The 26,260-nt window shown below is 42.5% G+C and overlaps 2 protein-coding genes across 8 annotated transcripts in view; one reads left to right on the top strand and one right to left on the bottom strand.

The window, feature by feature from the left end:
• ABCD4 (ATP binding cassette subfamily D member 4) overlaps positions 1-19,760 on the bottom strand; it is a 32,791-nt gene extending 13,031 nt beyond the window's left edge. Inside the window, exons 1-10 of one of the 7 annotated variants that reach the window (XM_020793870.3) lie at positions 19,337-19,760; positions 15,735-15,859; positions 15,482-15,609; positions 11,527-11,666; positions 9,361-9,477; positions 8,173-8,298; positions 7,067-7,117; positions 4,632-4,726; positions 2,726-2,847; positions 862-953 (exon numbers count right to left, since the gene is read on the bottom strand). In XM_020793870.3, coding sequence (XP_020649529.3) covers positions 862-953; positions 2,726-2,847; positions 4,632-4,726; positions 7,067-7,117; positions 8,173-8,298; positions 9,361-9,477; positions 11,527-11,666; positions 15,482-15,609; positions 15,735-15,859; positions 19,337-19,353 — 1,013 coding nt within the window. In that variant the 5' untranslated portion in view covers positions 19,354-19,760. The other 6 variants (XM_078392615.1, XM_020793869.3, XM_078392622.1 and 3 more) reach the window with 6 other exon arrangements.
• VRTN (vertebrae development associated) overlaps positions 19,683-26,260 on the top strand; it is a 38,745-nt gene continuing 32,167 nt past the window's right edge. Inside the window, exon 1 of the mRNA XM_078392596.1 lies at positions 19,683-20,103. Within this exon, the coding sequence (XP_078248722.1) occupies positions 20,063-20,103 (41 nt within the window). The 5' untranslated portion in view covers positions 19,683-20,062. The remainder of the gene's footprint in view (positions 20,104-26,260) is intronic.

Here is a 26,260-nt window from a genome sequence, read left to right on the forward strand (position 1 = left end):
CTACAAAAACCAGAAATGAAGGCGAAAGAGCGGGCACAGGAGAGGTGGGGGAAACACTTATCTATGTTGCTTCTACACTACTTTCCATTTTTGAAAAGCCTGTGTGGTTTCCAGTGTTACCTTGTTCAAAACCAGAAAATGATTTTTAAAAATAAGAATAAATGCTAAATCCTCTGCAAGAAGGGACGCAATAGAGGTGGGAAGAAGCCTGATACCCACCCACCCCAAATGACAGGGGAGTTTTTAAACATATGAATAGTACTTCTTACTGCCTGTGCTGTCTAGCTAAATGTTAATGCCATGTAGGTGAAGACACCAGCCATTCAAGGCTCACTGATCAAAGTGGAAGAATTTAGACTCACTATTGTTGCTTTTTATATCTCACCTTTCCTCCAGTGAGTTCAAGCCTCCACGAATAGATGACTTTCCTCTTCCTCACTTTATTTTCACAGCAACTGACCGAGAGAGTGTGACTAGCCAAGGTTACCCTGTGAATTGCATGGCTGGAGTGAGGACTGAACCTACATTTCCTGCATCCTAGTCCACCACTCTAACTAGTACACCATCCTGGCTCTCCTTATGCCACAGGAACTCGTTCTTCTCTTGAAGGCCTGGACATTCTAATTACAAATATTCATCTCCTGATGCATAAGGAGAGTAATGGGATACTGCTTGTTTCTTTTCTAACAATGCCTCAGAGGGAAGCCCGAACTCGTGTAACCATGATGGGACAACACAGACTCTCATACACCATATGAGCTCTGATGGAAGCAGAGGCCTTCCTCTGTTCTGCCAGAGCGCAGAGTGACACACAGAGGGCAACAACACCATCCACTGAAGGCCACAGACAAGACGACTCACCTGTGCGTGTAGCCGGCTACATCAGACACAGTGGTGGAGAGGTCGATGAGTTGACTGAAGCAGTTAATCAAGTAAATAGAGACAAAGGCATTCTGCAAGGCAAAAACCATGTGCAGACTGAGCAAGCCAGCAAGAGGAATTCAACATGAGATTAGGCTGGAGACAAAGACTGATCACAGAGCAGAAAATTACTAGAGAGATCAGAAAAGTTACTTTTTTGAATTACAACTCCCAGAATCTGATGATCAGTGGGCATGCTGGCTGTGAGATTCTGAAAAGTGTAGTCAAAATGGTTACTATTCTAAGCACTGCCCATAAGTCCCATAACAAGGTGTGAACTAATTCATTCTCTCCTTCCCTCTTCCTGAAGCCACTGGGGCAAGCTGCGGGCTGATGCTGCTCAAGAACGGCATTCTTCCCATCCATGTTCTGCCTTTTGGCCCATGCAGGGCACAGTATACTACTTATATAACCCCAGGACTTGCTTTATACGGGGATATACATTATTCATTGCCTAACTGTAAAAAGCTGCTTTGAAACAGGAAACTCTCTGGTACCAACATCTTTTTTGTATGAAAACCAGTCAGTCTGAAAAACAGACAATCCACTCCATGGATAACATGGAGAGAAAAGCGAAGATTGCAATAAAGAAAATACTGTATATCTATATCCATATAAGCAGCTACTGTTTGCAACCAGGCTCGGCCTCTTGCCAAGGTCCTCAGTAATTTCTGGCACTGCTACTTTCCATTCTCTCTGCCTGGGGTCATGACAACCCGCCTGTGTTCTAGTCACAAGGCCACCTCTTTCCTGATCCAAAAAGGCCTTTCAAAGCACAGTGAGGAATGCCAGGCCCAACTATTTTTAGACTGGAGTGATCACTTTCAGAGTTTAGATGAGGTAAAGAAACTGGGTTATGACACCCTCTCTAAGAGGACTGGCCCCACTTGATTTCAAAGGAAAGAGTTTTCTATCCCATGACAGGTGAAGCTATAAATTTGACAAACTGCCTGACAAATTAGCCGGCTGGCCTGAGCTGTCTCCCAAAAAGTCAACAGTATGTAGAATCAACATGCAGGCTATGGCAGGATTTGTTATCTCTTGCTGATCTTGTTGTAGGCTTCTATCTGATTATAAGTAGGGAGGTTTGTTTGTGTGTGCGTGGCTCCCTAGCTGCCACCACCAGGAAAAGTATTTTTCTCTCTGAGTATCATTTTTCAATTCCTGGAAATGTTTAGGAGCAAGGAAACACACCAGCTCAAAAGCAGATAAAGCCTAACCACTTCCTGTTCTGCTCTTGTTTCTCCTCATTTTCAAGGCTGGTGTGGCCCACAGTAGATCCTAGAGATAGAAAACCGAACTCTAGGGGCCACCCCTGTGATAAAGCACCAGTATCCTTTAAAAGCTGTGCCATGTTTTCCCAGACAACAGGGTTACAACTGCCATGAGTGACATCTGAAGCATTCATATCTACAGTACATCTAATCTTTTATTTGTGGTGTGCTATGAGCAAGATTATATAAAAGAAGTAGGGAATAGATAGCAATCTAGTTGTTGGGGGACTGTAACACCCATCAGTCCTAGCCAACATAGACGATGGTGATGGATTACTGGAGCTGTAGTCCCATTCTGATACAGAGAGCAGGCTGTGAGTGGCACAAACCTCTACCAATATTCTCCTCTCAAATGTTTTGATAGTGAAGGATGGAGTCCAAAAATATGTAGAGGGCTATGTAAGAAACCTCTACAGGGTTTCATTCCCTTCATCAAAGGGTGGTCAGAGAGGGAGCCCAGATGGACAGAAATGCTAGAGTTGAATACAAAACCAACAGCTTCCCACCCACAGGAATTTTCAGAAACCCACCTTGCTAACCAAGGAACTTAGTTCTGCTGGATCCAGATCGCCGTAGACTCCGTTGAAAATAGGAATGGCAATGACGACATAACTCAGGATGCTGCCCAGATAGTCAAAAGTGTTGATGCCAACTAAGCAGAAACACATCAGTATGAAGCAATGAATAACACAGAATTTCTGCCCAGAAAACATCATATTCTCAGCACCCAATGCAAACAGATAGAATCTTTCAACACAAGAATCTGATTCTGAGAAGAATTGCAAGGACAGCTAATTCTAGAGCCGTGCACTGAGGAATTATCATTTAAGTTGCAACTAAATTACCATTTAAGTTGCAACTAAATGAAAAATAAATCCTCTAAACATAAACCCTATAAACACATAGCTCAGAGTTATTCTTGGCTTCCAAAGCTCATTTTGGCAACGTAGTTCTCCCCACTGGTGGGCTTTATATTTGCTTTCAACTTTCACAGCATGTCTCCCCCTTTCCTAGTGTGTTTGTGTGTGTGTGCCATTTTGCCCAAATCATGAAGCGGATAAACACAACTGTTGAAGCAGTCATGGATAAGGTGAGAAAGGCTGACCTGCAGCCATTTTTACTAGGTGAAGGTAGCAAAAGACAGAAAAGCACACGATAAAAGACCAGTTTGGTCACTCAAGGCAATAATGACAGAATAAATTAATCTGCAAATTCTGTGTTTGTATTACCAGTAAAATCAGTGAAAAACCTTGGGCTTTGTGTTAAATTTTAGTTAGGCCATATTCTCTGTATGCAAACTTAACTTCCAGTACTCAGAATAATGCATGTGAATAATAAGTTAAATCTATTCAAGTTTGCCAATTATTACTCAGTGACAGAAAGCTTCCTGAAAACAATTTAGCAGATCCTTAATTGCTTAAATAAGCTAGCAAAATCCCCAAGGCTTACTAGCCATTTTAGTCACTTCCTTCAATACTAGCCTCATTTTGCCCTCAAAGTTCAGCCCTCAAGGCCACTTTCAGGCATTTAAGTCCAGGCCCGGTGCTCCCGTATATGTTTGTCTGGTTTCCTATGAAACCTGTTTATGTTAAACAAGCTCATCTCCTTATTGTTTTTCCCCTGTTAGCAGTAATTAATGCTCCAAAAACTGCTCTTCTATCAGACTCCAACCACCAGCTTCTCCCCAACAACGCAACAAATTTATAAAAAATGGTATAGTGGAGGATTCTCTGATCAACAAGGATAAGAACTGCTAGACAGCTCAGTGGATTAGGTATCTGGCTACAGAGCCAGAGGTTGGGAATCCGATTCCTCATTGTGCCTCCTTGACAGGGGCTGGACTTCATGATCCATAGGGTCCCTTCCAGCTCTGCAGTCCTAAAGTGATGGTGATGATCATGACATTCTTTGCCACCTCTCATGGAGTTCCATCTCCCCTTGAATTTAGCTGCAGCCTCCACAGTATATGGCGAAGAAGGGACTGTTCCCATTGACAAAGTAATGTTAACAGGGATCTCTATTATAATCTGAAGTATCTGGGGGCATCATAGTCTTTAATGAATAAATTAAATCTATTAGCTTTCCAAAAGCTCTTAGTAGAGCTGAAAACTGCTAGAACTGGCTTGTTGATATGCATCAGCACAGAAACATGCTCTTTTTTTTTTTTTTGGATGGAGGGACTCTCCTTGGAGGTATGGCATGACAGACCCGGATGGTAACAGCCTTCCCAGAAGGACTTGGCTTCAACAGCAATGCTACTGCAAGCTGGTGGACGAGGGAGAGTGATGCCATCTGCAGTCCCTGCGGGGAAACAGGGAGTAGCCAGTGCTGAGAGAAACTAAAATTATACATCTAGGGAGTTGGAGTCTGCAACCTACACTTTAAAGCCTACCAGTAAAGCACTGCTTAGCTGTTGAGAAAAAACATTCTGCTTACTGTAGAGCCATAACTCTTTGCCTATCAGCTCCCTCTGTGTCTGCAGAAGATTTTGTAGTCTGCGGTTGGTTCGCATGTGCTCAACTTCCCCGGCTCTGCAAAGCGGAAACATTACATGAGCAATCTGAGCAAGGATCATACCCAGAGTTCATGAGGTGTGTGTGGAAGCACATGCTTTTACGTGGAGGGTGGCAAAAATACACCGTGGTATTAGCTTGCTGCATATACTCAATTTCTCTTTGCGAAAATAAATAAAAAGGCTAATTACAACCACAATAATAAATGATACAGTTCAAAACCATTCTGCCAATTTTTGTTTTGGAAAGGTGTTCAGGCTCCAGGGAAACTGGATCAAATGAAAACAAACCAGCATTGTGTTTACACGGCAGCCAGTCAGCTGCTGTCCATGGGAAGTCCGTAAGGTGGGCACAAGTGTTACACCCCTGAGTTGTTGGATAGCTAGTGAGAGTAACCGTGTCCTTGTTCCTAGTGATACTTCAAAGTCTTTTGGCCCATGCAAGCTTGGAAGGGCATTTGACATCAAAATAAACAACCTCTGTTTCACCTGGAAGATGAGAAAGATGCTGATCAAAGACCTGCCATCCTGATGGATGCAATGACCAAACTGGTGGCTCAAAAACAATAGGAAAGAGAGTTGCTGGTGATGGGAGGTCCCCATTTTGCCTTTCTTTGTAATTAATATAAAGACATTTCAACCCGATGTTCCCAACAGGACAATGTCTGTGAGATCTTTCTACCATTCTCCTTTGGAATAAATGAGCAAACAAAGCAAAACAAAACAAAATACAATGCCCTACATACAAATTACAGATAGAGAAAGGAGAAGGAAAAGACTCATTCCATCCTCTGGTTCAAAGTCCTTCTAAATCTAGGGGAACAGATGACTTGGCGACTTCCAGATGATATTGCTCTTAATGTTACTGTTTTTTTCCCCTGGTGAGATTCCCAATGAGACTAGCGACCTCATGTGGCAAAAAAACAGAATGGTAGACATCACGTATATTTTTCTACTATTTAGGGTGGACTAGCAAAGCTGTTTGGAGCCAGTTGAAACACAAATTGTGGGAGCACCAGGTGGAACCATAACAACCGTGGGCAGAAAAGCCACCAATGTAAGTGCCACATCACCTGAGTGAAACTAAGATTTGCCTAGATTTCAGAATAATAAGCACCAGGGGTTCATAAATCTACCAGCCATGGCTGGCATCTCTCACCTTATGTCAAGTTCCTTAAGTCTTTTGGGTAAATTATTTTGTAGAACTTTATGCCTAGCAAAGCTGGCTGGATAGCTCAGTGAGGTAAATATCTGGCTATGGAACAAGAGGCTGGGAGTTCAGTTCCTCACTATGCATCCCAGAAGAGCCAGCCTTGGGCAAGTTGCACAGTTCCAGGGCACCCCTAGAAGAAGGGAATGTTAAACCACCTCTGAATACTCTCTACCAATAAAGCCCTGGCATAATTCTGCCATAAGCCAGAATTGACCTGATAGAACACCATTAGTATTATTATTATACCTAGCAAAACCTGGCAAGAGCTGACATGAGTCAGAATCAAATTCTCAGCACATAATTACTATTTTATGAAGCTAGGGGATACTTATCGACCTAATTTGACAAGGATTCAACTGTACTGACACTAAATTAATGGTAGGAGAAAAATAAAAGTTTTTCACACTTGCCAGAGCAACAGTGGATAAGGAAAATCCTCACAAAATGCTCCTGGTATTTCCATTTTTAAAGCTGTTCATGGTTCAAAGTGAAATATTCTGAAGGGGAATCACAGAATAATTGAGTTGGAAGGAGCCTATGAGGCTACTGAGTCCAACTCCCTGCTCAATGCAGGAACCCAAATCAAAGTATATCTGACAGATGGTTGTCTAACTTTCTCTTAAAATCAATAAGGGTGGAATGATGTGGAGGTGATCACGCTTACTAAGAGAGGTTTACAAGCAGAGCAGACAGACAGATACACCCAGTTTATTTACGGGGATCATAAAGCAACCTTCTATAAATTAATCAAACTAATAATAATAATATAGCTCAATGTTTCTGAGATGTTTTGGTATACCAAGGGCCCTGCCGGCTGAGGATAATGGGCAATGCAGTCCAACACCTCAGGAGAGGCCCAGATTGGAGAAGAACTGCTATGAAGGAGTATCCTGCATAACATTCAAGCTTGTTTGTCTGCAAAAAAAGAACACGCCTTAGCACAGATACTGCGCTTGCACTAGGATACAGGAGGCAGCTGTAAAGGTGGGGCAGTAAAGGTGGGAACAGGAAAACAAACCAAGTGGCTGGCAGAAAGGGTGTAGGAAACGGAATTCAGGAGGTGTAGCCAGCAGGTGCCAGTGCATACCTTCCCCTCTCCTTTCAGGAAGCAAGGAAAGCTACTAAAAAGAAAAGCACTCTCATTACCTGTAAAAAGCTGCAGATTCTGCATTCACCCGCAGCTGCATGTGTTTAAACCTGTGGAAAGCAAAGAAAATGCATGCTTCAGTATATAGTATGTCTTTAAGGCCCACAACCTGTTAACTTCTGCACACAGAAGTAAAAAAGTGTGCATACAGACATACAAAGACCCATGAGGCATGTGCGCGTATTTGAGCCTGGCCGCAGTGACCCTGACTGATTGTTTGGCTCTTGGGAATGAAAAGAATCCTTGAGCCTTCCTCAGTCTTCCAGCAACCCATTAGGACCCCTGCTTGTGAGGGGAAGGAAATTTGGGAGGGCTGGACATGAGAATGAGGTACCAGGCCTGGGAAGGTGGCCTCTGTTGACCTCAGATTCAGGGCGTGCACTCCATAGATCAGATAATCATGTTGACAAAATCCAGAACTGTAGCACAAAATGTCTAAAAGTGAATCAAGGGACATGCTGATCAGCACTCCATCCAGTGTGGACATTTCTCTGCCATCCTTCCGGAAGGCTTATTCTGAGGGCTTTCTCAAAATAAACTAAAGCAAATTTGGAGTAGCAGTATGTCAGAATGGGAAATGATGCCTGATGCACCAGTTCAGATTTATTTATATTTATTTATTTATTTATTTATTTATTTATTTATTTATTTATTTATTTATTTATTTATTTATTTAACATACGCCGCCCACTCTACCCAAAGGTCTCTGGGCGGCTTACAACAAGTAAAATACAATAAAACGACAAAACAATTAAAATACAGTTAAAATAGATACTCTAAAAATTGCCATCAGGACCCATAGTTGATATTATTTCAATTAAAAGCCTTATGGAACAGGAAGGTTTTGACGTGGCGCCGAAATGTCATCAGCGTCGGCACCAGACGAATCTCAGTTGGGAGGGCGTTCCATACTCTGGGGGCAGCTGCCGAAAAGGCCTTTTTGTTTACAAGCCATCCCTCTTACCTCCTTGAGGGACGGCTCTTTCAAAAGGGCCTCCTGGCTAGATCTTAAATGCCGGGGAGGCTCAGGTATCCAGGGCCCAAGCCGTTGATGACAGTAATTTATGGGGTCAAGGCAATTGCAAGATCGGCGGAATCCACCCACCTGAAGTCACCTTCCAGCTTCTCCTGCTGTACCAGTTTGGCAACAATGGGGCTCATTAGGATCTTGTTGACCAATGTCCCAATGATAAAATATCCAAAGATACTCACTGGACCCATCCATCCAGTGCTAAAAGACAGCAATACAGAGAAGTTATTAAATCTGTCAATGGCTCCTGTCTATATATCAATCTATCACACTCCAGATGGGAAAAAAGAAATGGTGAGATAGCTCAGTGGTTTTGGTGTTTGGCTGTGGAGTCAGAAGTTCGATTCCCAACTGAGCTTCTTTGATAAGGGCTGGTCTCAATCAATGAGGTCTCTTCTAGCTCTGCAATTCCAAGTGATGATGATTATGACTATCGTTGTTGTTAAAAATTTTGTTGTATTTCCCCATGATAACAGTTGTCCAGATCTTCTGTCATTTTGAAGGAGATGGCATTTCCAGTACTGTCACCTTCAAAATCCCTTCTCCTCACATCCTCAGCCCTCTTTTCCAGTATTTATTCCCTCCACATAAGCTCTCTCATCCCAACACATGTCCATATTTTGAAACCCCTCCTTCCCCATAGCAGATCTCTCCAGGGAAGCTTTAGCTGCAAAAAAGCCCATCATCCCTGGCCCTCTCCTGGTCCACACTTCTGTTTCGAGCACAGGTATAGAACATGTGTCGCACCAGATGTTGCTGGCCAGCAATTTCCACCATTCATGATAGACCAGGATTGCTACGACTTGGAGCTCAACATCTGGAAGGCTTCAGGTCCCCCATTCCTGACCTAGCAGTTGTTAAAGAGCACACTCATAATACCTTGATCAGTAGGTCAATCTACAACATGGTGTACACATGGGGTGCATTCTTGATAGCTGGTTCTCCACTCTAATAATGCCATTCCTAGTCCACAGCAAGCAAGATGTGGTTTATGGGTGGGGGTGTACAGTCCTTCAAGGTCGTTTTGTGGATCTCCAGCACTCACAGAACCTCTTAGTTCTCCCTTCTTGGCATTTTTTTGGGGGTGGGGTGGATCCCCCCCACACATTCTCTCACAGACTTACAGAAACAGCTCAACTTTGATTTCTCAGTCATTTCTGGTTTTGATGACTTCTTACCAAAAATTTTGTAGGCATACTACAGAGCATGCTGAGGACAAAAATGTGGGCTCCAGCTGCCTACCTAGATGAAGATTTCTCTTACCTGTAAAAGCACTGATAGGTGTAGTAAGCAAGTGTGAAGGGTGAGAGGATCAGCCTACTGGCCATGGAGCTCAACTGTTTGCAGAATCTCTCCACATCCTGACTGATCCGCTGGTCTCTGTAAAGTAAAGAGAGGAAGTAAACTGGCACACACCACGAGGACAACAAAAGAGAGCAAAAGTTGCTCAGTTAAGATGAATGTGGTTCCTTCATAGATTTGGCTAATGCTGTCATTCTAGGGCCGGTGAATTTTCGAAAAACAAAATCATTCCAGCCTGAAAGCCATCGCTGGAAATAAAATGTTTCCAGCTAGCTTACGGCATGAACATCAACAGTGCTTCTGGTAAGTAGAGGAAGTTGTCACCTCTGAAAGGCCAGAGATTTTAAATGAAAAAAAAAAGGCAGGCTGTATGCAAAGACTGTTAACTGGGGCTGGTCACAAGGATCACCTCCCCCCCTTATAGCAGCTTCACTGGCTGCCGATCCATTCCTGGGCACAGTTCAAAGTGCTGTTTTTTTTAACCTATAAAGTCCTAAATGGCTTGGGTCCAAGCTATCTCAAAGCCTGTGTCTCCCTTTATGAACCTGCCTGGGTGTTAAGGGAAAGCTTGTCCCTAGATTTCACCACCCTCACAGGTGCATTTGGTGGGGACTTGACAGAAAACTTCTCTGTGGCTGTTCCCAGACTCTGGAACTCCCTCCCACAAGAGGCCAGGCTGGCCCCATTTTTGCTATCCTTCTGCAAGCAGGCAAAGACCTTTGTCTTCAGGCAGGTTTTTCCTTAGTGACTGGCTGTCTAAGAGAGGTTTTAAAATGAGGTTGTTTGTATTTTTGTTACTTTCAAATCTTTCAGTAATGCTTTTACCTAATGTTTTTAATATAACGTTTTTTTCATTATTTTTAAATATTTGAATAAATACTGGTTTTAGTTTATAATATTTTTTAATGATGTAAGCCATCATGGGTCCTTTTTAAAGAGAAAGGCAGGGTAAAATATTTTAAACAAAATACAACAAAGCAAAACATAAATTCCTATTCTCTTTTTTCCTCCTTTGGAAAGGAATTTTCATACTACAATTTATTCTTTTACTTTTTCTGTACCATTTGAAGAACATGTCTTATTGGCTTGGCATGTATTTAATATTAGAATTCGATAGTAAAATATTTTGGCTTCTGGCTTCTTTAGCAGCTCTAAATCAAAGCATGTTGTTGGTGTCAGGCGGACAGATGGATAGATAGATGGATATGTAAGCCAGGTGTTCCTTCCACTAAGGTTTACAGCATGCCTAATTCAAACAGCTCTGTATAAGTGGCATGGTAGATTTGATTTAAATGAAATTTAATTCGCACTTTATTTATTTTTAAAATCAGAATTTTTTCACACTTTAAATAAAATTTAAATTTTGATTTAAATCAATTAGATTTTAAAAATATCACTGATTTTTATCCACCCCGATTCGTGGGCTATTGTATCCTCAAAGAGGGAATCGGGCTTGATCGGAACTTGCAAGGGCCAGATCAGGTCTACAAACTCCAGCAAAAAAATTCCTATTTGTTTAGAAGCATTCTCTCCTGCTGAAAACATGGTGACGTGATTTTAGGGCCCCTGTCTTGTAATCTTTGAAAATATCTGGAAAACAAGTGAGGTCCCTGGGGACTGGGAATGAGCAAATGTCTTCCCTATCTTCAGAAAGAGAGGTTAAAAAGAGCACCCAGCATTCTGTTCTGCTTTGGTTGGAGCTCACCTGGCATACTGTGCCCAGTTCTGCAAACCACACTGATCACTAGGATTCCTTCCAGCAATTTATTCTAGGATCTCAAAACCACTATTAAAGCAATGCATGGATACTGTCCTCTAAAGCAGAAACTGTACTGTTTTCTAATTTTACAAGTGGACAAAACAAGTACCCGCTTGTTGCATTTTTTTAAATTCAGAGACTTTAGTACTAGATAAAGCTAACCATACAGAGCACATAACATACAACAGAAATTTAACTGAACTGCCTCCCTGTGACTCTGTAGAAGAGTCCACTCATACCTTGGCAGGGGAAAAACTTAGTGGACTACTTACATTTGAGGAGCAATAGCCATCCTCCTATGGAGCAGAGGCCAATACAAACATGTCAGAGGCAGATAGTAACAGCACAAAAGGGACACAGCCACTTACGGGTTGTCAATTTCCTCGTGCAGAATATTTAAAGTATAATACACCTGGCCCTGGAAGTAGTAGCCATGGAGGTATTCTGTGAGAGTCTTCCTCCAGCTCACATACATCAGGTTGCAGATGAACTGGTCAAAACTCTTCAGCTGAGAAGGAGACAAGGGAGATACAAAACTCAAGGAGAACTGAAGGAGGACAGTGCAAGAGGGACAGCATCAAAACACAGTCACCCTGAATTTTTTTCAGGTACCATGTGGTCAAATGACAGCCCTGTCTCTTTTTGCAGCAAGCTGTTACTAAGCAACTGCTGTAACAGTTAGGAATTTTTTCCTGATATTCAACCAAAATCTCACTTCCTGTAACGTGAGCCCATTATTTATGTGTCCTGCACTCTGGGATGAATGAGAACAGACTCTGCCCCTTGTCTGTATGACAATTGTTCAAGTACTTGAAAAGTGCTATCGTATCTTCCCTCAGTCTTCTTCTCTGAAGGCTAAACATGCCCAGTGCTTTCAGTTTTCCCTCATAAGGATTGGAGTCCAGTTCCCTGATCATCCTTGTTGATCTCCTCTGAATTTGTTCCAATTTGTTTGCATCCCTCTTAAAGTGTGGTGTGCAGAACTCGACACAATACTCGAGATGAGGCCTAACCAGTGCCGAACAGAGGTGAACTAGTACCTCACAAGATTAGGAGACTGTATTTCTGTTAATGCACCCTAAAATAGCATTTGCCTTTTTTGCCGCCACACTGCATTGTTGGCTCATACTCAGCTTTTCATCTACAACAATTCCAAGATCCTTCTTGCCTGTGGTATTACTGAATAACTCCCAAATTCTAACTGTGTGTTTGTTTCTTCCCCCTAGGTATAGAACTTCACATTTATCCCTGTTAAATTTCATTCTCTTGTTTGCTTAAGTCTATCAAGATCTTTTTGAATTTTGTTTCTGTCTTCCAGGGCATTAACTATTCCACTCAATTTTGTGTCACTGCAAATTTGATGGAGCATTCCCTACACACCCTCATCTAAGTCACTAATAAAAATGTTGAAGAGCACCAGGCCCAGGTGCAGTATACCTCTTGTTACCTCCTCCCAGTTTGAGAAGGAAACACCAATAAGCACTCTCTGAGTACAGTTCTGTAATCAACTGTGTATCCAACTTTACGGTTGTTCTGTCCACACCACACCTAGTTATCTTGCTAGTCATCGATAAGATGGCTTCTTTTTTGTTAGTTTAAAAATTATGTTGTTTGCCCTTTGTTCTTTGCTGATGCGTGGGAGTGAAGGTCTGATTCTTTGTTCTTTATGTTCACTGCCCGGAGTAGTGTTCATCACTAATCAGGTGGTATAAAAATCCAATCAATTAATCAATAATCAGAACATCATGGAGCACTTTGTTAAAAGCTTTGCTGAATATTTAAAAAAGGACACATATAGGAAGTGGAAGGAAGACCAGCATTCCTACTGTCTAACAGGGAAGTCATCCAATCAAAAAATGAGATAAGATCAGTCTGGCAGGTTTTGTTCGACAAATGCATCTTGTTTTAGTTATTTCTGCATTGTTTAAGGAGCGTTCAGAGTGACCACTTTTAAATCTGCCCCAGAATTTTCCCTAGGACTGACATCAGGCTGACTGGTCTGTAATTTTTCTCCTTTTTTTTTCCTTTTTGAAGACAGGGACAATGTTAGCCCTCCTCTAATCATCTGGAAATCCACCCATTCTCTATGATAAAATAATAGGCAGTGGTTCTGAGAGTTCTTCAGCCAGTTCCTTCAATACTTTTAGATGCAGTTTAGTGGAACCTGGAGATCTGAATTCAAAGTAATAAAGTATTTTGTGCCTATTTGTTTATCAATCTCAAGTTGCAATCCTGTCCCCTTGACTCATACTTCCCACTTGTCTGGAGGCTCATAGGCTGTCTTTTGGGAAAAGACCTAGCTAAAGTAGGCATTGGGCACTTCTGCCTTATTTTGTCATCGGTTAACATTTTCCATCTCCATAGCTAAGCCACTTTTCCTTTTCTCTGTATTTTGCTATGCACTTACCTGAAAAGTGTTTTTTGTCACTTTTAGCATCTCTTGCTAACCTCAGCTCATTCTCAGCTTTTACTTTCCTAACGCCATCCTTGCAATGCTTCATTACACTTCCTATGTGTGTGTTTTTTTTAAATTTTCAGGTCCTCTCTGAGCTTTTTGTGGAGCCACATTGGTCTTTTTACCTGTCTTCCACCTTTTTTTTTCCTCATTTGAATTAGTTGTAGATTTTCCCTTTTTAGAAACTCCCACCTATCTTGGACTTCTTTTCCTGTTAGGATTTCCTGCCACAGGAACTTACTTATCATTTGTTCTCAGTTTATTAAAACCACCTCCCCCAAAACCAAGCATATATGGGCAGCTACACTTTTGCTTCCTTTGAAGTGAAGAACACAAGCAGAACATAGTCACTTTGCCCCAGAGTTCTCCTTACTGCCACTTCTTCCACCAACCCATCTCTACTGGTTATAATCAAGTCCAGGATAGCAAGTCACAGAAAGCCAGATTTCAGCTGAACATCAGGAAAAACCTCCTAACTGTTAGAGCAGTATGACAATGGAGCCAATTACCTTGAGAGGTGGTGAGCGCTCCAACACTGGAGGCATTCAAGATCAATGTTAACAACCAGATATCCTTAGATCTGTATTCCTGCATTGAGCAGGGGGCTGGACTCGATGGCCTTATGGGCCCCTTCCAGCATCATGATTCTATGAAGCCCTCTAGTTTCTTCAGTTTTTGTAGGAGAAAATTAATAGCCACACAAGTCATAAATTTCTTATAAAGGCCATATTTGGCAGAATTTGACTCTCAACTAATATCAAGAAAACTGAAGTCTCGCATTCCTATTACATCATAGGACCTGGACTCCTGTAGCCTGCAGCCAGGCCCGAGAGCCCTCCAGTCCCCATTCAGGCATGTCACAGTCAGTGTCTTCTGTGCCATTTGTTGCAGCCATGTTACAAATTAAGTACCCAGAACCTAGTATATTGGGGCTGACTGACCTGTTACACTACTTTCAACCACCAACATGCACAGCAAACTGGGGACAAAACAGTGTAAACTGTACACTGTGAGAATTAGTGCAGGGAAATCACCCCAGAGGGAGACCACAGCTGCGATACAAGGATGTCTGCAAGTGGCATCTGAAGGCCTTAGGAATGGACCTCAACAGATGGGAAACCCTGACGTCTGAGCATTCAGCCTGGAGGCTGGCGGTGAGTCATGGCCTCTCCCGATTTGAAGAGACCCTTGTCCAGCAGGCTGAGGCAAAGTGGCAGTCCCGAAACCAGCAAAACCAGGGAGCTGGACAGGGGACAGATTGTATTTGTCTTCATTGTGGAAGGGATTGTCACTCTCGAATTCGCCTTCTCAGCCACACTAAACGCTGTTCCAAGACCTCCGTACAGAGCACATTGCCATAGTCTCTCGAGACTGAAGGATGCCTATTACTACACTGTGAGATGGGCCATGAAATCATAGATTAGCTTGAAAGAATACAAGCCAAGGCATGTTAGCAGGGTGATGGTTGGAGTGGGGAACGTGTGGCAATTACCACCACCTACATGCCTAGGATCGGTGGGAATTGCAGTCCAAGTGTGCTTGCAGTACTAGTTTACACTACTGAGCATTTTTAGGAGCAAACAGCAGCTGGGGAAGTGTGGGTGTTGGCAGAAAATCCATCTGGTCAAAAAGATGGGGCCCTGATCCTGACTGGGAGTAGAGTGCCTGACTGAGGTTCTGCTTTCCCTTCAAATGAGAAGTAGTAAAACAAAGCTGATTCTTTGAAACCAAAGTTAATATAAATTGTAATCAGACCCTCAAAACATCTGCGTATGTTCAGAAGTGACTTGTACGAGAGGGATGGTATGTGTTCTGATTTTGTCTCCCAAAATTAAAGTACTCACTGATACAGAATGGGTTTCTCTTACCATGGAGTTCAGCACAATGAGCATCAGTGCAAATATAGTCACTTTCTGGAATCCATAAAGGTCTTTGTTCCCCAGGACTCCATAATACTGACTGGGAATCAGTCCCACATGATAAATGACCAGCTGCTCTAAGAGAAAAACATGAAAAATAGGATGGGCTATGTGGGTGTGCTGGTATAAGAAGAGAAGCATCATGGATCATGACAAAAGGAAACAGGTTGACATTGTCCCTCTTGGCCACCTCCTCACTTACCCAAAAGGGTAACTGCAAGCAGGGTTAGGAACATCAGTGCATTCTGGGAAGTGCATGTAGGAAATAAAATGGTTTGGATCTTTAGGAAACGCCTGAGGAACTGCCGATCCAGCCGGGGGCGAGGCCTGAAGGAAAAAGGAATAGAGAAGTAGAATAGCAGGGCTAGTCAAAGGAAGCAATCATAAACACTTCAAAAATCCAGCTCACATGGCAATCCTGAAACAGAAATAAAATGAAATTCTGAAATAGTGCCTCTACAAGACAAAAGGTAGCAGTAACGGGAGAAGTTTCTTCCTAATATTTCAAAAGTCAAAACAAATCCATACTTGGTAGAAATCTTTCCTTTGAAGACCAGAGATATACCAAAGAGCCAGAGAAGACTTAAGAAAAGATGTACCTAATGGTATTGATTCTATGCTCACAAGGCAGCCAAGGAGAGATTCGGGCAAGCGTTATGTAGCATTTTAACCATCACATTGGTATTCCTCCTTTCCATCCAGAAGCTTGCGACTTTATGGGGAAAATAGGAAAAGCTAGAATTCTGAACAGTATGTTTTTTTTAAAAGAGCCTCAACATAAATCCTAATGCAAAAGAGAGTATGGAGATCTATGGGAAACTCTTTATCTAAACATGTCTAAAATATATAATTTGTCTCAGAACTTAATCTTTCAACCAATTTGCTGGGGTCAAATGAGCATTTTTGCAAATTAAACGACTGAAACTCTCTCTCTTAGGTTCCTTCCCTCAGCCTTATTTCCTATTTCCTTCTCTTCAGAAGCCTGCATTGTCAGCGTTCAGGAAATCCTCCCAAACAGATTTGCCAGCTATACTTATTTTATTCGATCACTGAAAATATGAAGAGATTTCTTTTTAAGTTACAGAAAGATATCGATCAGGATGTTAAAAAAATTAAACACCCAAACCCCTGTTCAACTGTGAGTTGTCATTACTCTCTGAGAACACCACTCACAGCATGCCCTGAGGAAGAGCTCCAGAGATTTCAGAAGTCTGCACAAACTACAGTATTGTGTTTCTTTTGGCTCTCTTGCCTCATTCTTTCAACTCGGGGAGGAGATGTGATCATTATCACCATTTCTGTACCTCTCTTTAGTGGGGTAATTATAGCCTGATAAATAATTACCAAAGCAATAACCATGTTAAAAGAGCCAGTGCAGTGTAACAGATAGGTTACTGAACTTGGACAGGAGACCTGGGTTCAAATTCTTGCATGACCATGGAAACTAAGGGTGCAACTAGATGGTTAAAAGGGATGAGGCTAGATGGAGCTAAATAGAGTTGGTTAAGATTATGTGGAGGTGCAGTATGCCATTTGGGGGATCGTTGCATTCACATGGAAAGACTGGGTGGTTTCAGGGCAGGGAAACTACACTGCAAACCTCTTTAGTCCATTCCTCCCTTTAAAGGGAAAGAAAAGGAAAACAAAAAGAAAAAAACACTTTAGGTTGTTGTGGACTTTTTGGGCTCTTTGGCCATGTTCTGAAGGTTGTTCTTCCTGACATTTTGCCAGTCTCTGTGGCCGGCATCTTCAGAGGACAGGAGTAGCACTCTCTGCTCTGGTAATCTACTCCTGTCCTCTGAAGATGCCGGCCACAGAGACTGGTGAAACGTTAGGAAGAACAACCTTCAGAACACAGCCAAAGAGCCCGAAAAACCCACAACAACCATTAGATCCTGGCCATGAAAGCCTTCACGAATACATAAAACACTTTAGTTTGATCCTAAACCAAAATGGAGCAATCCTACCTGCAACAACAACAAAAAAAAAACCAGCAGTCCCTGACAGGGACCAAAAAAAGGGCAGGTAGGCATCTATCAGGGTGGGCTAGTTTGCAATGGCCCATTCATCGTGTAGTAATCAGGAAAAGGAGCAAACCAGCCTGCTTCCAAAGTGGACCAAACCATGGGACAAATCCATGTCTGACTGCACTCTTACTGGGCTACGGAATAAACCAGTTCTTGAACACGGTACATTTGCTGAAAACTCTGTTAAGGTCATCACAGTCAGAAGCAAGCTGATGGCACATAAGAACAAAGCCAAGTTAGTTTGTTAGTTTATTGCAGTAAAAACAATGAAGAGTCTTGCATATGAGTTAATCCACTCACCCTTCCCAAAATGCTTGTTACAACTATCTCTAAGCTGTTGTTTGAATGAACACTAGAAAATAAGGCAATTACTATTGCCTGGACTTTCTGCCTTTTCATTTCTATTGCTATATTTGCTGTTGTAGAAGGGGTAGTTGTGTTAGTCTGTGCAAGCATTATAGGTAAAAACAAAATGGAAATAAAAGGTAAAAAAGATAAACATGTGGTGCCACCTTAAATACTTACATTTTTAAAATGTGAGTTTTCTTGGATAAGTCCACTTTATCATATTTATTTCTAGAAACATCTAATACATCTAAGGAAGTGAGCTGCAGTCCACAAAAGCTTTTTACCATCATAATATTTGCTAGCCTTCAGAGTGTGGGAAGGACAGCAATGAAGGAACTAGAAAAGATCATAAAGTGCAAGGATATGTCTATGGAGACCAAGAGCATCCACACTGTTGTATTCCCAGTCACCATGTATGGGTGAAATATAGTGTAGAGGAGAACTTTGCAGATACCCTAGACTGCCAGAAATATAAACCAGTGGGTCCTAGCTCAATTCAAGCTGGAATTATCTCTGGAGGCAAAAATGATGACACTGAAGCTGCCCTATATCGGGCACATCACCAGAAGGCAGGATTCTCTGGAAAAGACAACAGTGTCGAGAAAGGTGGGAGGCGGTAGGAAGCCCAAATGGGAGATGGACTGACTCCGTAAAAGAAACCACAGACACCAATTTGCAAGACCTGAGCAGGGCAGTTGAGAACAGAACATTTTGGAGGTCGTTAATCATAGAATCGCTAGAAATCGGAGAGGGCTTGAAGGCACATGTGAACAACTTGGTATTTTTAAACATTAACTGAAAACATGGATGTTTAGGCAGGCCTTCCTCTCCAGCTAATCCTTAATTTTCTTCCCTCTTTTTCTATTATGATTTATTAGGTCTTTCTTTCCATCTTGTAGAAAAATTTCTCTAGTTGTGAAAACTATATATATCGGTTTTATATTTGTGTTGTAAGCTGCCTAGAGTGGTCGCAATGACCAGATAGGCGGGGTATAAATGGAATAAATAAACAAACAAACAACAAGGTCCCACAGAACTCTTTGTTGTTTCTCCAAATTAAACATGTCCTCCCCACCACACACCCCCAATCCCCGTCCACTCAATCGCTCGCCCGCCCCCTTCCTCCCTCCCGACAAGCGATCTCCCTTAGCCTCCCTCCCGCAAGCCTGTTCCCCCCCACCCACCCAAGGAGAGCAGCACCCCCGCCGCCCCGCTGCGAGCCACCCAAAGTCCTCACCGGGCCCTCCTCCCCAGGGCTGCTGCGTTGCCGGGAGCCATGGCCCCATCCAGCCCGGCTACGGAGCTCTGCTGGGTCCGGGAGGCCAGGCGGGATCGAACCCGGGGCAGAGTCCAAGAGGAACACCCTCCACACCCGAGGGCTCCGCTCTGGCCTCGCCCCCTAAACCAGGGACTCATGAATATGTATTACCTCTCTTGGTTATTCATAAGAATTGCGGGGCACCGGCAGGAACTATAGAGTCCACGCCACACGTGAGGGGAGAGAGAGCTGACCGTCTGAGGGATAGAGTTAGGGAAGTTGGGCGAGAGCGATCCCGAGAGAGAGAGAAAGGCGGACCCAAGCTTGAGTGTAAAGACTGCCTTCCCTTGTAGCAGGTACTAAAGAGTCCGTAATAGCGAGTCGAATGAATGCCAGGGTTGTTTCTTATCTCTATGGCACAGTCCGTCACAGCCGTGGTGGCTTCCATTAGAAAGCAGAAGAACTAAGCGACGCAGCCACTATGGTCGCCATAGATTTCAGGTCTCAGACTTCGAGTGTCCTCCATGTGCGGGGCAAGAATGGTGGAAGCACAGACGAATGTCACTTGGATTACAAAGCGGCAGGAGCAAAGACTGCCTGAAACAATCAACAACTCAAGAGGGTTCTTCGTCCCTCTCGTCCAGCTCAAACTCCCGTTAGCAACGTAATTCCCGTGGACCGGGGAAAATGAGACGCCTCCCTGCAATATTTAGGGATAGCCCTGCCCTGGTCCCGAGCTACTTATGGCAAAGGTTCGGCTACTTAAAGCATCCTCAACGGAGTCTCTAAGGCTGATTATTCAATTTCGTATGAAAGTGGAAGAGATACATAGGCCAGTGTCCTGGCATTTACATTTTTTAATATTGATTTCCACGCTTTCAGTACTCTGCCCCTCACATGGAAGGCTCGGAGAATTGGCATCCGGAACTGGAAACGAGGTACGTGCATTGTGTAGCTCTATATTGAAGTTGAGACGGGGGCGGGGGGAGGCAGGGGAGATGGAAGAGAGCGCCTCCTGTCGCCTTAAATATGCATTGACTGTATAATATTCAGGACCCAAAAAACACAGTGAATCAAGAACAGTACAGTACTGGGTTCTTCTTTACTGTTTGTTTAAAAGGTTGTTACATGTTATCAAGTCGCTTCTGACTTGTGGCGATCCTGTGGAGAAGATGCAACCAAAAGGTTCTGTTATTAACAGTCCTGCTCAGGTCTTGCCAACTGAAGAGCGTGGCTCCCTGCACTGAATCAATCCAGTGGCTTCTTATTTATTAGTTGGCCATTTGGGAATCGCAGGTATTCTGAAGAAACGTTTCCCCACCCATTCAAAAGGTTTGGTTCAAAAATGTCCATCAGTTTTTAAAATGGTTGTAAAGTTAATTGCCCCTTGACGGATTGCTGCCTTGTCATGGCGAGGGGCTTGAGTAACTCAGAGAAGCTATGGGTTATGCCGTGCAGGGACACCCAAGACGGACAGGTCATAGTGGAGAGTTCTGACTAAACGCCATCCACCTGGAGCAGGAACTGGCAAGCCACTCCAGTATCATTGCCAAGAAAACTCCATAGACACAAACAAAAGGCTAAGAGATATGACGCTGGAAGATGAGGTCGAAAGGCATCCAACATGCTACTGAGGAAGAGCAGAGGGCAAGTACAAGTAGCTCCAGAGCTAATGAAGTGGATGGGCCAAAGCGGAAAGGAGGCTCAGCTGCGGACACACCTGGAAGTGAAAGGAAAGTCTGATGCTGCAAAGAAAAATACTGCATAGGAACCTGGAATGGAAGATCTATGAACCTTGGGAAGCTGGATGTGGTCAAACAGGAGGTGGCAAGAATAAACATCGACATCCTGGGGGTCAGTGAACTAAAATGGACAGGAATGGGTGAATTCAATTCAGATGATTATCATATCTACTATTGTGGGCAAGAAGCCCGTAGAAGGAATGGAGTAGCCCTCATAGTCAACAAAAGAGTGGGAAAAGCTGTAATGGGATACAATCTCAAAAATGATAGAATGATTTCAGTATGAATCCATGGCAGACCTTTCCACATCACAGTAATCCAAGTTTATTCACCAACCACTGATGCTGAAGAGGCTGAAATTGACCAATTCTATGAGGACTTACAACACCTTCTAGAACTGACACCAAAGAAAGATGTTCTTCTCATTATAGGGGATTGGGATGCTAAAGTAAGGATCAAAAGATAAAAGGAACAACAGGTAAGTCTGCCCTTGGAGTTTAAAGGGCAAAGGCATTAGAGTTTTGTCAAGAGAACAAGCTCTTATTCTCAACACTCTTTTCCAACAACACAAGAGGTGACTGTACACATGGACATCACCAGATGGGCAATACCGAAATCAGATTGATTATATTCTCTGCAGCCTAAGATGGAGAAGCTCTATACAGTCAGCACAAACAAGACCTGGAGCAGATTGCAGCTCTGGAAAAGCCACTGGGCTAGTCAGGTATAATCTAATCCAAATCCCTTATGAATACACAGTGGAAGTAAAGAACAGATTTAAGGAACTTGATTTGGTGGACAGAGTGCCTGAAGAACTATGGATAGAGGCTCATAACAGTGTACAGGAGGCAGCAACAAAAACCATCCCAAAGAAAAGGAAATGCAAGAAAGCAAAGTGGCTGTCCAATGAGGCTTTACAAATAGCAGAAGGGAAACAAAATGCAAGGGAGATAGGGAAAGTTAAAGAAAATGGAATGCAGACTTCCAAAGAATAGCAAGGAGAGACAAGAGGGCCTTCTTAAATGAACAGTGCAAAGAAATAGAGGAAAATAATGGAAAGGGTAAAACCAAAGATCTGTTCAAGAAAACTGGAGATGTTAAAGGAACATTTTGTGCAAAGATAGCCATGATAAAGGTAGGGACCTCACAGAAGCACAAGACATTAAGAAGAGGTGGCAAGAATACACAGAGGAATTATATCAGAAAGATCTGGATGTCCCAGACAACCACAACTGAAGTGTGGTTGCTGCCCTTGAGCCCAACATCCTGGAGAGCGAAGTCAAGTGGGCCTTAGAAAGCCTGGCTAACAACAAGGCTAGTGGGATTGATGGCATTCCCGTAGAACTATTTAAATTCTTAAAAGATGATGCTGTTAAGGTGCTACACTCAATATGCCAGCAAGTTTGGAAAACACAGCAGTGGCCAGAGGATTGGAAAAGATCCGTCTACATCCCAATCCCAAGGAAGGGCAGTGCCGAAGAAGGCTCCAACTACGGTACAATTGCACTCATTTCACACGCTAGCAAGGTTATGCTCAAAATCCTCCAAGGTAGGCTTCAGCAGTATGTGGACCGGGAACTCCCAGAAGTACAAGGTGGATTTCAAAGGGGCAGAGGAACTAGAGACCAAATTGCTAACGTGTGCTGGATTATGGAGAAAGCCAGAGAATTCCAGAAAAACATCTGCTTCTTCCTTTGACTGTGTGGACTACAGCAAACTATAGCAAGTTCTTAAAGAAATGGGAGTGCCTGACCACCTTATCTATCTCCTGAGAAATCTATATGTGGGACAGGATACAACAGTTAGAACTGGATATGGAACAACTGATTGGTTCAAAATTGGGAAAGGAGTACGAAAAGGCTGTATATTTTCTCCCTGCTTATTTAACTTAGATGCAGAATACATCATGCTGAAGGCTGGACTGGAGGAATCCCAAGCTGGAATTAAGATTGCCAGAAGAAATATCAACAACCTCAGATATGCGGACGATACCACTCTGATGGCAAAAAGTGAGGAGGAATTAAAGAACCTCTTAATGAGGGTGAAAGAGGAGAGCACAAAAAATGATCTGAATCTCAACATCAAAAAAACTAAGATCATGGCCACTGGTCCCATCACCTCCTGGCAAATAGAAGGGGAAGATATGGAAGCAGTGACAGATTTTACTTTCTTGGGCTCCATGATCACTGCAGATGGAGACAGCAGCCCCGAAATTAAAAGACGCCTGCTTCTTGGGAGGAAAGCGATGACAAACCTAGACAACATCTTAAAAAGCAGAGACCTCATCTTGCCGATAAAGGTCCACATAGTCAAAGCTATGGTTTTTCCAGTAGTGATGTATGGAAGTGAGAGTTGGACGATAAAGAAAGCTGACCGCCAAAAAAATGATGCTTTTGAATTGTTGTGCTGGAGGAGACTCTTGAGAGTCCCTTGGACTGCAAGTAGAACAGACCTATCCATTTTGAAGGAAATCAACCCTGCGTGCTCACTGGAAGGACAGATCCTGAAGCTGAGGCTCCAATACTTTGGCCATCTGGTGAGAAGACTCCCTGGAAAAGACCCTGATGTTGGGAAAGTGTGAAGGCAAGAGGAGGAGCGGACGACAGTGGATGAGATGGTTGGACAATATCATCGAAGTTACCAACATGAATTTGACCGAACTTCAGGAGGCAGCGGAAGACTGGAGGGCCTGGTGTGCTCTGGTCCATGGGGTCATGAAGAGTTAGACACTACTTAATGACTATATAAGAACAAAGTTTATTGGGGTAACTGGAAAGGCATTTGGCAAACATTTTATCCTAAGCAAGAAAGAGATAGAAAAGAGGCAGGTATAATAGCGTTTTTTAGGGACATGGTGGCGCTGTGGGCTAAACCGCAGAAGCCTGTGCTGCAGGGTCAGAAGACCAGCAGTCGTAAGATCGAATCCACGTGACGGAGCGAGCTCCCGTCGCTTGTCCCAGCTCCCGCCAACCTAGCGGTTCGAAAGCATGCAAATGCAAGTAAATCAATAGAGACCACCTCGGTGGGAAGGTAACAGTGTTCCGTGTCTAAGTCGCACTGGCCATGTGACCACGGAAGATTGTCTTCGGACAAAACGCTGGCTCAACGGCTTGGAAACGGGGATGAGCACCGCCCCCTAGAGTCAGACACGACTGGACAAAAAAAATGGTCAAGGGGAACCTTTACCTTTATAATAGCGTTTTACGAGGTGCCAAGAAACTGTATGGTCAGTTTTTCCAGAGGTGTTAAATATGATGCTGAAAACACCCTCTAGTCAGTGATTGTAGAATTTTTTTAATTTCTGGTTTCGGAGTGTGGTCTTTTTGTGTATTTCACTTCAACTTACTCCAAATAATAATGACTTAATAACTCAATGTTTGGGGTGCCTAACACTAAAACATTTTCACACCTTACAGAATTCTTTCCTTCTCTAAGAAAGAAACAACGTTTTGCTCAAAGCATTCCAAGACCTCTCAGGTTATGCACAGTACATTTCTTTCGTTATGGGAATTCTTCATTAGTCTAAAGCTGCCCACAGTTGAAGCTTGTCCTCAACATATCTATCTGGTATATTCATTTATTTATCACATTTTTATCTGTATAGTATAACATTTTACATTTATTTCGGTTTTACTTTTATTTATATAAACATATATATGTAAACATACTATGTTATATTTTACATCTGTTTTGCTAGAATTTTATTTTTTACTAAGAAAACATTTCAGGTGTTTGACAAATATTAAAGAAAAAAATAGACCAGAATCCCATTGCCAATTTAGTCTTGCACAAGAAAATTCATGTTAACTCTTGAACGCAAACTACTGCTTATTAAAAAGGCATTGGTTGCGTTTCCGGGGACACACCCATCTGTGCAGATGCCCAGAAGTACAAATAGTATGTTAATGAATGGTAATTTGCCACAAAACTTAAGTGGTTTCCCTTGTGCAAGAAAAAATTAGCAATAGGATTCTCCCCATTAAGTACAGTAATAAAACTTTAAAAATAAACAATGTGGCAAAAGGACAGATTGAATACAGTATGTGGCTTTTACTCCTGTCTTAAAGAGGCGATAAGAATTCCTGAAGATTTTTCTCTTAAATTAATATTTTTAGTCTTAATATCATCCATGCACTGCAAATGAGGAAATAACACTTATTTTTATATTTATTTTATTTGAATTGGCACAGCAGCAGCTTAAAATACTATTTTCTTTCCTTCAAAAAAGAAAATCACAATTCTAGAGCAGGATTGCCCAAGTTTTCATCCCTAGTCCAGATCTTACCCTGAAACAATTTTATGCAAGTCAAGGTTGTATGCAAAAAGGTATGGAAGACAAAACAATGGCTGATACTGGAAATGGTCAATATAGACTACAATCTCCCTAAAAAGGAGACACCAAAGATTCCATTCCCATGTACAGGTATAGTATTGATATCTCAAGTGAGCAAAGTAATGCCCAAGATTTTACCACCAAGGCTTTTATTATACAGTGGTGCCTCACTTAACGACGTTAATTCATTCCAGTGAAATCGCTGTAGAGCGAAAACGTTGTAAAGTGAAATTTAAAAACCCATTGAAACACATTGAAAACTGTCCAGTGCATTCCAATGGGCTTAAAGCTCACTGTCCAGTGAAGATCCTCCATACAGCGGACATTTTCGGTGCCTGTGTAGCAAGGAATCTGTCCCTAAGCACAGCAGGGAGCCATTTTAAGCACCCAGCGGCCATTTTGAAAACCCGACGATCAGCTGTTTTGATCGTCGTAATGTGAAGAATTGGTTCTCGAAGCAGGGAACCGATCTTCGCAAAGCGAAAAAACACTATTTAAAACATCATTTTGCGATCACAATTGCGATCGCAAAAACATCATCGTGAAGTGGATCCGTCGTAATGCGGGGTAATCGTTAAGCGGGGCACGACTGTACATGGAGTAAGAAATGCCATATGTTCAAGCTGGATTCAGAAAAAGAAGAGGTGCTACAGATAATAAAATCATATGATAATGAAGTTGGAAAGGATCTATAAGGCCATTAATTCCAATCCCCTGCTTAATGCAGGAATACAAAGTGTGCTGCTTATATACAAATCAATATACAAATACAAATCAAAGAATATTTGTTAGGTGGTTGTCCAAATTTCTCTTGAAATGGTACAAATACACATTGGTTATTGGAGTGTAGCAAAAATTTTAGAAGAAAATCAGTTTGTGCTTTATAGATTACAATAAAGTCTTTAGCTGTGTTGCTTACAAAAAGCTATGGGTTTTTCTAAAAGAAATGGCTGTACCACAGCATTTGATTGCCCTGATGTACAAGTTGTACTTTGCACAAGATGCTTGTGTCAGGACCGA

Source organism: Pogona vitticeps, chromosome 1 (assembly GCF_051106095.1).
Source record: "Pogona vitticeps strain Pit_001003342236 chromosome 1, PviZW2.1, whole genome shotgun sequence".
Taxonomy (NCBI): domain Eukaryota; kingdom Metazoa; phylum Chordata; class Lepidosauria; order Squamata; family Agamidae; genus Pogona; species Pogona vitticeps.